The sequence below is a fragment of the Doryrhamphus excisus genome, linkage group LG19, assembly GCF_037039965.1.
Source record: "Doryrhamphus excisus strain RoL-2023G ecotype Guam linkage group LG19, RoL_Dexc_Guam_v1.1, whole genome shotgun sequence".
Taxonomy (NCBI): Eukaryota; Metazoa; Chordata; class Actinopteri; order Syngnathiformes; family Syngnathidae; genus Doryrhamphus; species Doryrhamphus excisus.
This window is the reverse complement of record NC_136375.1, coordinates 5,604,851-5,617,200: the sequence shown is the minus strand read 5'-3', so window position 1 is coordinate 5,617,200 and position 12,350 is coordinate 5,604,851. Positions and strand designations below refer to the sequence as shown.

The following is a 12,350-nucleotide window of genomic DNA, read 5'->3' as shown; positions in this document are numbered from 1 at the left end:
AGAACATAGGGCTGTTAAGGTGACTATAGGGGTGTTATATCATGTTTAGAGGGCTCTATTAATGTCAAACCCATATTTAGAAGGTCAAAACGGGTTTTTGATGCTCTAATTATAGAAATATTCAATTCATAAATAAGGAATCCTACTATGCAGAAATTCACTTATCACCAATTAACAGTAAAAAATCCCAAGACCAAAAACATAGGGCTGTTAAGGTGACTATAGGGTTGTTATTTCATATTTAGAGGGCTCTATTAATGTTAAACCCATATTTAGAAGTTCAAAACAGGTTTTTGATGCTCTAACTATAGAACATAGGGCTGTTAAGGTGACTATAGGGTTGTTATTTCATATTTAAAGGGCTCTAGTAATGTTAAACCCATATTTAGAAGGTCAAAACAGGTTTCTGATGCTCTAACTATAGAACATAGGGCTGTTAAAGTGACTATAGGGGTGTTATATCATGTTTAGAGGGCTCTATTAATGTCAAACCCATATTTAGAAGGTCAAAACAGGTTTTCGATGCTCTAATTATAGAAATATCCATTTCATAAATAAGGAATCCTACTACGCAGAAATTCACTTATCACCAATTAACAATGAAAAATCCCAAGACCAAAAACATAGGGCTGTTAAGGTGACTATAGGGTTGTTATTTCATATTTAGAGGGCTCTATTAATGTTAAACCCATATTTAGAAGTTCAAAACAGGTTTTTGATGCGCTAACTATAGAACATAGGGCTGTTAAGGTGACTATAGGGGTGTTATTTCATGTTTGGAGGGCTCTATTAATGTCAAACCCATATTTAGAAGGTCAAAACAGGTTTTTATGCTCTAATTATAGAAATATTCAATTCATAAATAAGGAATCCTACTATGCAGAAATTCACTTATCACCAATTAACAGTAAAAAATCCCAAGACCAAAAACATAGGGCTGTTAAGGTGACTATAGGGTTGTTATTTCATATTTAGAGGGCTCTAGTAATGTTAAACCCATATTTAGAAGGTCAAAACAGGTTTCTGATGCTCTAACTATAGAACATAGGGCTGTTAAGGTGACTATAGGGGTGTTATATCATGTTTAGAGGGCTCTATTAATGTCAAATCCATATTTAGAAGGTCAAAACAGGTTTTCGATGCTTTAATTATAGAAATATTCATTTCATAAATAAGGAATCCTACTATGCAGAAATTCACTTATCACCAGTTAACAGTGAAAAATCCCAAGACCAAAAACATAGGGCTGTTAAGGTGACTATAGGGTTGTTATTTCATATTTAGAGGGCTCTAGTAATGTTAAACCCATATTTAGAAGGTCAAAACAGGTTTCTGATGCTCTAACTATAGAACATAGGGCTGTTAAGGTGACTATAGGGGTGTTATATCATGTTTAGAGGGCTCTATTAATGTCAAACCCATATTTAGAAGGTCAAAACAGGTTTTCGATGCTCTAATTATAGAAATATCCATTTCATAAATAAGGAATCCTACTACGCAGAAATTCACTTATCACCAACTAACAATGAAAAATCCCAAGACCAAAAACATAGGGCTGTTAAGGTGACTATAGGGTTGTTATTTCATATTTAGAGGGCTCTATTAATGTTAAACCCATATTTAGAAGTTCAAAACAGGTTTTTGATGCTCTAACTATAGAACATAGGGCTGTTAAGGTGACTATAGGGGTGTTATTTCATGTTTAGAGGGCTCTATTAATGTTAAACCCATATTTAGAAGGTCAAAACAGGTTTTTGATGCTCTAACTATAGAACATAGGGCTGTTAAGGTGACTATAGGGGTGTTATTTCATGTTTAGAGGGCTCTATTAATGTTCAACCCATATTTAGAATAGTTTTGAAGGAAGTAGAATAAATAAAAAGTCAGGCAGGATGAATTGTGAAGGTTCTATTTTGCACAAATGTCCTGTTTTACGTAGCATGATAAATCTCAGCAAAGAGATGAGCCGCTCGAACAAAGCAGACCTGGTGACCTCCACTCATTTCATATCTGCTCCGGTTAAGGTCACGCTGAGGAGATATCACATTGTGCGACTGGTAGCAGAAGTCAAAGATAGCAGCAGCGAGAAGAGCAGCGTGTGCTGACTTCCTCGTATCTACGTGACCATCGTGGAAGCATGGAAGCGGCGTGACAAAGCCCCGTACATCTGGCCCACATGTTTAGCGTGACTGCTAAGCGGTACTGCTGTGTGTCAGAACGCCCGTCCATCGCACATAGAAGATGTCACATTTGACAGTTCTTGTGCAGAAGTAGAATATGCGTCATGCTTTTATTTTGCTGACTCGTCAACAAGGTATAGACGGTGTTGCTGGGAACCTGAGAGACTTTTTCGACACTGCAGCTGTCACTGCCAGCTGGTCCAAACACACTTCCACTGTCATACGAGTGCAAAAGCCAGCTTACAGAAAATAAACGCAGTCAGGACACTCATAGATTGTTACTTCCTGTTTGCTCTTCTGACTAAAAACACAAGTTTTTTAAATCTGCAGGGACAAATTGCTGCAAAGTCAAATTCTTTCCTGAGATCATATTTCTCCTCTCTTGCTGAGAACAATCATATTATGTTTCTGGGTAGCTTGTTTTTTTTTTTGCCTTAGTGTGAATGGTTGTTTGTCTATATGTGCCCTGTGATTGGCTGGCCACCAGTCCAGGGTGGACCCCCGCCTCTCGCCCAAAGACAGCTGGGATAGGCTCCAGCACCCCCGCAACCTTTGCCTTATGCATAATTTTAGCTGTTTGAAAGTTTACCAGATCAGCAAATTTTTGTTGTGATTTTAGGAATGGCATATGTTCTCTATAAGCGCCCGTGTGTATGATCCTAACTGAGTGAATGAAGTCTGTTTTTGTGGATATTTCCCCATAGTTCCGCACAATAGGTTAGATAAGAAAGACTGGAGAACAATATAGAGTATGGAGTGGTTTTTGGTTCGGATTAAAATTTTGCCTGATTGATGATAAAAATGTTTCTTGTCACTTGATGTTACATATTTTAAATTCCAGCTCAGTTTGTCATCTGTTATAACGCCTAGAAACTTACTTTCATTCACTTTGTCAACACCATGTCAATATTTATTTGTATTTGCACAAAAGTATTTTTTCAGTATTACCAACTATAACTATTTTAGTTATAGCTATGTAGTTATAGTTCCTTATGCTAGTTCTTGTGTGCTATCTTCAGAACAGAATGCGGTACTCATTCATTCATTTTCTACCGCTTATCCTCATGAGGATTGCGGGGGTGCTGGAGCCTACCCCAGCTGTCTTTGGGTGAGAGGCGGGGTACACCCTGGACTGGTGGCCAGCCAATCACAGGGCACATATAGACAAACAACCATTCACACTCACATTCATACCTATGGACAATTTGGAGTGGCCAATTAACCTAGCATGTTTTTGGAATGTGGGAGGAAACCGGAGTACCCGGAGAAAACCCACGCATGCACGGGGAGAACATGCAAATTCCACACAGAGATGGCTGAGAGTGGAATCGAACTCGGGTCTCCTAGCTGTGAGGTCTGCCTGCTAACCACACCGTGCAGCCCCAGAATGCGGTACTGTCATCCATAAATAATACCAGTTTTAGGTCTTTTGTGACATTACAGATATAATTTATATATAAGGGAAACAGTTTTAGCTCCAGTATTGACCCTTGGGGTACACCTTTGTAGCGACATCACCCTACAATGTCAGCTCTTCACTATGGATGAGTGAGTACACCACTATACGTGTCTGTATCTGTTCACCCATCCAAATTACGTGTATCTGTGTCTGTACTGGGAGTGGGCGGGGCATAAACCGGAAGTGGGCATGTTTTTAACTGGAAATGTGTAGGGCTAACATTTGTACATTATTAAAAGTCTGAAATTGACATGGATTGATCAGAAGTTTATGATTACCGCGCATGAATGAGGCACGGCTGAGCTGTGTGTGACTGGCCAATCACAGAGCCCGAAGAGCCTGGAGTTCACCCCCTAATCGGGAACGTGAGCTGCATTTAGACCGCTGGGACATGGGTTCGTTTTACTCTACTGATGATGCTTTAGATTGTTAACAGATTTTCTATGATTTTCTCCAATTTTAATTTGTGATTAACTGCATTTTGTCCATTGTTAATTAATCACACTTAATCACAGATACAGTGGTAAACACTTTGATACACTGCTAAAACGATAACTACATAAATGGATATTTTGGGGAAATATTTCCCGTTATTTTGTTCAAAGGCTGCAGCGCGCAGACCTCACAGCTAGGAGACCAGGGTTCAATTCCACCCTCGGCCATCTCTGTGTGGAGTTTGCGTGTTCTCCCCGTGCATGCGTGGGTTTTCTCCGGGTATTCCGGTTTCCTCCCACATTCCAAAAACATGCTAGGTTAATTGGTGACTCCAAATTGTCCATAGGTATGAATGTGAGTGTGAATGGTTGTTTGTCTATATGTGCCCTGTGATTGGCTGGCCACCAGTCCAGGGTGTACCCCGCCTCTCGCCTGTAGACAGCTGGGATAGGCTCCAGTAGAAAATGTTTTTATCTTTTTCTTTCACCTCATATTTGCTTCCAAATACATAAAGATGAGATTTGATGAACTTCTAGAGTACTACTTTGTATACTTTGCTATGTTGCTCTCTGAAAAAAAAATCCAGGCTTGTACTGGTGGATGGTAGCTCTGTATTCATCTAGTGATTTTCATTTCATGTTGTTCCTGTCATATTTTTACACAACACATAACAAATAATATGAATCAAATGTACCTATGTTTTATTGATGAGTTGAATATATAAATATTTTCCGATCACTAGCGACCGCGCTGCTAATGTTATTTACATCCATTCTGGTCTTCAGCCATCGTCACACTGACAATAGCCCCACATAGCCGTCCTGGCTATGTCTGCCATTAATAATTAGCAGCTTGGAACCCACCTTTAGGTCACAATCCAAAATAAAAAATAATCTGAGAGGCGGCTCGCATTTAAGAAACGTTAGTATCCACTGTATAAATGACAATAAAGTAATATATCCAGTTACTTCTTGCTTCTGTCTGGCAGTTGACTTACTCCACAACAGCATTTAAAATGGTGAAGTTATGTAAAAATGCTGCCTTTAAAATATATATATATATTATTTAACTATATTTATATATATTAAATATATAATATTTAGTGTATTTAATATAATATTTATATTTAATATAAATATAATATATATATTGAATATATTTAAAATATATATATATATAATATAAATATTTTTATATATACAAAATATATATATTTAATACTTTATATTTACATTTGAGTTGGAACCAAGGACTGACTTGATGAAAATAGGTACAAAAAATTGAATATGATCTTGTGTGAAAATATTTCCAAGCACCTCTTCATATGCCATCATGTAATACTGTCCATACATGCTTCCCATATGTATTTCAAATCCAATATTTGCCTTTTATGTCCTCCTGAGTTTAAGTAACAGGAGGACATTACTGACTCTTTCTTGCTGTTTGCACGGCGTAGGCAGCGAGATGTAATTACAGTGCAGCAATTATTTTCATATGATTGCAAAGAGAAAGGTCATTAGTGACGGAAAGGTTGCTGTGTTATTGCAGCTCTTTGCTGCTTTCTTTCTGTTCTGCATTGATGAGATGTGAGACATGCTGTACCAGTGCTACCCAAATGTGACTGTTTAACTCTAATAATGATTTAGATAGCATGAGAAAGTGGAAAGGAGCATCATACACAAGTGAAGCCAACCATGAGAAAGGGTATTTAAGGTGGCCAATGGCAAATTACATCTTCAAAACAACTGTCACATGACCTTAAAGCAAAGATTGTTCAACATCATGGTCTAGGGCAGGGGTCTCAAACTCGCGGCCCACGGGCCAAATGCGGCCCGCGAGACGCTAGTTTGAGGCCCCCATCTTGATACCAAAGTTTAATGTTGAAATGACAGCTTAAAGCTGTGTGCACACCGGACACAATTAACATGATTTTGCCCCGCCCATACTGTTGCCCTACCCTGTTACTCCGCCCTGTTTTGCTTTGGACTAGCAATGAAGCTAAAGGCTTATGACGCTGGTGACAAATAAAATGCAGGAAATGATTTGGAATAAAACGGAAAATACACGTCAAGATAAAGCATCTCATCAAACATGTTGTTAAAGTTACGACGCTGCTCCCAGATGGAACTGAGTACGATGCTAACTTGCTGATTGGGTACAATTATTAAGTTTCATTAATGTTCACGTTAAAGGTTAAATAACTGTTAATACTGTACATTTGAATCTGAAAAAATCATTTCTCTACCAACTGTAGTATGTGGTTTCTTATGTTTTTCTTATTTACTGTTTTATTATTATTTTACTTATTTATTACTGATTGATTGATTTATTGTCTTTATTCTTGATTTGTTTATTAATTTTTTTATCTTATTTTGTGTATAGAAAAATATAGATATAAATAAAATACAAATAAAGATATTTGTGAACAGTGGAATGTTTTATCAGATATTTTGGTGTGGAAAAACCGGAACCAAAGTACTGAAAAAGTGTAGGGTATAGCAGTAAAAGCATTGAAGATGTTTTTTTTATTGATTTTTTTTCCAGTTTTTAATAAATGCGTTTTGGGGTTTTTTTTGAAAACCTGATGCGGCCCGGCTTCACCCAGAAACAAGCTCCGGTGGCCCCCAGGTAAATTGAGTTTGAGACCCCTGGTCTAGGGGAAGGATACAAAAGCTAGCTTACAGATTTCAGCTGTGTAGGTTCCACTCTGAGGAACATAGTGAGGAAATGGAAGACAGGCACAGTTCTAGTTAAAGCCCAGAGTGGCAGGCCAAGAAAGATCCCGGATAAGCAGAGGCCAAGGATGGTGAGAACAGTCAAAGTCAACCCACAGACCAGCTCCAAAGACCTCCAACATGATCTTGGTGCAGATGGTGTCACTGTGGATCCTTCAACTATTCAGCTATTCTGGGAAAGTCATGGGGAAGAAGCCTTTTCTGATCACATTTGGCTGATCACAAACCAGCTTCATTTTGGAATAAGGTGCTGATGAAAGTCAAATAGAGATATATGGACATACCAAAATGGGGGGGGGGGGTATGCATGGTGGATGAAGAACAAGACAAACACTACCCACAGTAACATTTGGTGGTGGTTCCATCATGCTGGGGGGCTGTGTGGCCAGTGCAGGTACTGGAAATCATCTTCCAGTTGAAGTTGACATGGATTCCAGTCAGTATGAGCAGATTGTTGCCAACAGTCTTCAAGAATCAGTTGGCTGGATACTTCCACCAAGACAATGACCCTAATCACTGCTCCAATTCTACTAAGTCATTCATGCAGAGGAACAAGTACAACGTTGTGGAATGGGCATCTCTTGAAAATCTGTGGTGTGATTTAAAGCGGGCTGTCCATGCTTGGAAACCATCAAACCTGACTCAACTGGAGATGTTTTGGAAAGAGGAATGGTCCAAAATACCTTCAACCAGAATCCAGACCCTCATTGGAAGCTATAGGAGAGCATTTTTTTCTGATAAGAAGGAGGATCTACTAAATATTGATGTGTTTTTTTGGCAAAACGTGCCTAAAAAATGTCTCACCAGGGTGGAGCTTTGAAAAACATTTTTAGGGTGTGGTGAGTTTGAGGCTTGCGATGTCATCATCCAGCATACAGCGGCTAGAAATTACTTTTGTCCCAATTAATGTCCGATTTCCTCCCACATTCCAAAAACATGCAAGGTTAATGGCGACTCCAAATTGTCCAAAGGTATGAATGTGAGTGTGAATGAAATAATTAATTATTTATTGAATTTATTAACTAGCGGTATGGTGGTCGAGTGGTTAGCGTGCAGACCTCACAGCTAGGAGACCAGGATTCAATTCCACCCTCGGCCATCTCTGTGTGGAGTTTGCATGTACTCCCCATGCATGGTTTTCTCCATTGGCGACTCCAAATTGTCCATAGATATGAATGTGAGTGTGAATGGTTGTTTGTCTATATGTGCCCTGTGATTGGCTGGCCACCAGTCCAGGGTGTACCCCGCCTCTCTCCCGAAGACAGCTGGGATAGGCTCCAGCACCCCTTGTGAGGAAAAGCGGTAGAAAATGAATGAATGTTTTGTACTTCTAATATAAGAAATCCAAGATGGAAGAATATCCCAAAACCGGCTACTGTCAGACAGTTTTGTCTTTTAAAACGGCGCCGCGCTATGTGCCACGTTGACAGCGTACACTCGTAAGCGCGGCGGCCTTGTTGTTCACCGCCTTGCCTCGCCAGCGCTTGTCAGCGACTGTTATTCCCAGCAAGACCTTGCTGTGATCTCTGCCATGTTCCATCAAAGCGTGCCGCATTCATTCCCCGCCTTGTTGTCTCAGCATGTTAGTCGCGTACGAGGAAGTGCTGCCTGCGCCCGTAACCTGGTGTCACTGGTGGCACACAAACACCACGAGCACCACACAACAGCTGAGCACTGCTGGTTCCTCACTGTGTGTGTGTGTGTGTGTGTGGATCATTAACGCCAGGCTGTAACACTGATCAAGTTAAAGGAAGGCCTCAGGAGACGTATGCTCTGAGCTTCTGTGTGTGTGTGTGTGTGTGTGTGTAGGTTGAGGGATTGTGTGTGCTCCAATTAGAGAAGGGGCAAAGGTTAAGGATGAGCATCATTGCACAGGACAAACAACTCCATACCTCCATCGAAAACACATAATGCATAGCGTATATACAATACAGTCTGTTCAGCTTGCAAAGCAACATCGCTGCTAAGTAAATGGTAGTTAGTTACGCCATTTTGTCTTTATGTCTGAAATAATCCAAATAAAATGTATTTTGATAAGGTTGATACTGTTATCAGACTATTGTATTCATTAGCATCTGGCTAGTATCATTAGCATGTTAGTTTTTGTAGCTCATTCACTTGTAAAATATCGCTCAAGCTTATTTTGATTATGGTAAATTAAATAAAGGCCCTCTGTTTTGTCTTCATGTCCTATATAAATCCAAATAAAATGTATTTTTATTAGGTTTATACAGTTATCAGACTACTGTATTCATTAGCATGGTGGCTAGTATGATTAACATGTTAGCTTTTGGAGCTCATTCACTTGTAAAATATCACTCAAGCTTATTTTAATTGTGATAAATTCAATAAAGACCCTCCGTTTTGTCTTCATGTCCTATATAATCCAAATAAAATGTATTTTGATTAGGTTGATACAGTTAACAGACTACTGTATTCATTAGCATGGTGGCTAGTATCATTAGCATGTTAGTTCTTGGAGCTCATTCACTTGTAAAATATCGCTCAAGCTTATTTTTATAGTGATTATTTCAATAAAGGCCCTCCGTTTTGTCTTCATGTCCTATATAAATCCAAATAAAATGTGTTTTATTAGGTTGATACAGTTATCAGACTACAGTATTCATTAGCATGGTGGCTAGTATCATTAGCATGTTAGCTTTTGAAGCTCATTCACTTGTAAAATATCGCTCAAGCTTATTTTAATTGTGATAAATTCAATAAAGACCCTTCGTTTTGTCTTCATTCCGATATAAATCCAAATAAAATGTATTTTTATTAGGTTGATACAGTTATCAGACTACCAATCACAGAGCACATATAGACAAACAACCATTCACACTCACATTCATACCTATGGACAATTTGGACTGGCCAATTAACCTAGCATGTTTTTGGAATGTGGGAGGAAACCGGAGAAAACCCATGCATGCACGAGGAGAACATGCAAACTCCACACAGAGATGGCCGAGGGTGGAATCGAACTCAGATCTCCTGGCTGTGCAGCCTGTGCGCTAACCACTCGGTTGCCGTGCAGCCCGTTCCTCATGATATTATGATTTTTATGATTTAAAAATAATTTTAAAAACAATATGCTACTAAAGTAATGTTATTTTTCTGCATAATATTACTTTTTAGTTAGATTACAACCTTTTTTTCTCTATGTTTTGACTTTCTTGTAAAATTACTGCTGATTTTTTCTCTCTGCTGGCCACAAATGGCTGCACTTTGGACTACATAGTCCAAAATAAAATCAATATATTTATTATCATAGTGGCTAGCAAGTTTTGGGGAACTCATTCCAATGTAAGCCATCCATTACAACCTTAATTTTCTGGATAAAATATTACACATTATACCAAAAAAGCCAGCTTATGCTTGGAAACATTGATCAGTTCAGTCATTACCGGGCCGTGTTTTGAGTTGCACATCAGCATCCTTGAATGTTGAATTACATGTTTTATTAAAAAAAAATAAACTTGTGCCATATAGCATAGGCACAAAGCTCAGACATAAAGCAGCCCGTCTTAAAGAAGCTAAAAGCCGTTTCCTCCTATTGATTTGCTTGTGGCTGCAGATTGGATTAGAATCCAGCTGTAGTGCAGCCTGCAGGGGAGCAGCTGTGTCGTGTTAGCGTGCTGGGCGCATTACGTTTGTTGTCTGAGCCGTGCAGTCTCATGCCAGAAAGCTGCTTTCATGTGTTTTCAACATGCGGGAATTTTAAGTGAGCATGCAATGTCCGTGTACTCCTTTGTTGCCTGCTTGCACGATATTACCTTCAAGTATCGAGTCAACGTCTTTTGCGGTAAATCGAAGTACAAGAAAACTTTGCAGCTTTTTAGCTGGATGCTGACCATCGTTGGTATTTTGGTGTCACTTCCTCCCGGCAGCTTCCTTTGTGTGGTCATGTGACATCCATCTCTGATTCATCTCTATTCTCCGTCCCGCCTTCATGCCGTGGTTTTGATGGTGCTGACTACAGAGGGTAAAAAAGATCTAGCAGCACTCAACATTTTCCAGCAGGAAGATGTTTTGACAACACGTGTCATTGTTGTAATTGTTTAACAATTTAAAAAGTGTTGAATAACATCATCATCAGCAGCAGCAGCATCGAGTATTCCACGTGGGTTTTCTCCGGGTACTCCGGTTTCCTCCCACATTCCAAAAACATGCTAGGTTAATTAGCGACTCCAAATTGTCCATAGGTATGAATGTGAGTGTGAATGGTTGTTTGTCTATATGTGCCCTGTGATTGGTAGTCTGATAACTGTATCAACCTAATCAAAAAAGAACATAGCTCATCCAACGGCTTCTCGCAGCGTCAGTTCGAGTGCATCCAGCGTCCCAGCATGCCTTGCGGCACTTGTTTTGTATAAAGCTGCTGAAGTTACATGTCACCCGCCACCCTAGTGAGAACAAGCGGCTACTGTACTTGTTCTTATTCTAATTATTATTAATATTATTATTAATATGTTTGTTTTCCTCTCTCTTGGGTGCAGGCAGTTGATGGAGAGCCTTTCGAATGACAGCCGGGACAGTGGTCATCACTGGTGGAATCCTCGCTACGGTTATATTGCTCCTTATCATCGCAGTACTTTGCTACTGCAGGCTGCAGGTGAGCCACACACTCGGCACCTCAGCACAGGAGCGGGCGCTTTGATTCACAGGGTTGTGCAAAAGTGGGCGGGGCATCAGCTAATGAATATACTGGATTTTGCGTAACCATTTCGTGTCATAATTGACTTATGGGAATTGATACCAAGGTACATGTCACTATTTTGACAGCAATTTTTGCACCTCAAAGCAAGAAATCTATTGTTTTTTTGTGTTTTTTTTAAATATTTGACCCGTGTGGACTGAGCTAGTCCAGGTCTAAGTTGAAAACAAGAATACTAAAGAAAGAGATCAATAGCTTTTCCATATCAAACACCAAGATGGTTAATACAGTGCAGGTCAAATTTGATATTTGATATGTTTATATTCAAAGTGCAGCCCAGGGCCCAAAACTAAAATAAAAAATAAAAAGCTACAACAGAAATGAAAAAAAAAACGCTGTAATTTTATGAGAATAAAGTCAAAATATAAAAGGTAAAAAGTTGTATTGTAAACAAGAAATAAAGGTGCATTTTTTATTAATTATAAAATTAATGAATAAATTCATTCGTTCATTCATTTTCTACCGCTTTTTCCTCACGAGGGTCGTGGGGGGTGCTGGAGCCTATCCCAGCTATCTTCGGGCGAGACAGGACACATATAGACAAACAACCATTCACACTCACATTCATACCGATGGACAATTTGGAGTCGCCAATTAACCTAGCATGTTTTTGGAATGTGGGAGGAAACCGGAGTACCCGGAGAAAACCCATGCACGGGGAGAACATGCAAACTCCACACAGAGATGGCCGAGGGTGGAATTGAACCCTGGTCTCCTAGCTGTGAGGTCTGCGTGCTAACCACTCGACCGCTGTGCAGTCATTAGCAACATTGCATCTTTTCATTTTTGACTATGTGGCCCTCTTTGGCAAAACCTTTGGACAC

General features: G+C 39.5%; 1 protein-coding gene across 2 annotated transcripts in view; it reads left to right on the top strand.

Annotated features, from left to right (window-relative positions):
- LOC131107501 (protein FAM163B) overlaps positions 1 to 12,350 on the top strand; it is a 33,694-nt gene that overhangs the window by 15,380 nt on the left and 5,964 nt on the right. For both annotated transcript variants that reach the window (XR_013630388.1, XM_078799081.1), the window contains one exon: positions 11,309 to 11,424. Coding sequence is in view for 1 of the 2 variants with exons in the window: in XM_078799081.1 (XP_078655207.1) it covers positions 11,332 to 11,424 (93 nt within the window). In the remaining variant the exon portion in view is untranslated. The remainder of the gene's footprint in view (positions 1 to 11,308; positions 11,425 to 12,350) is intronic.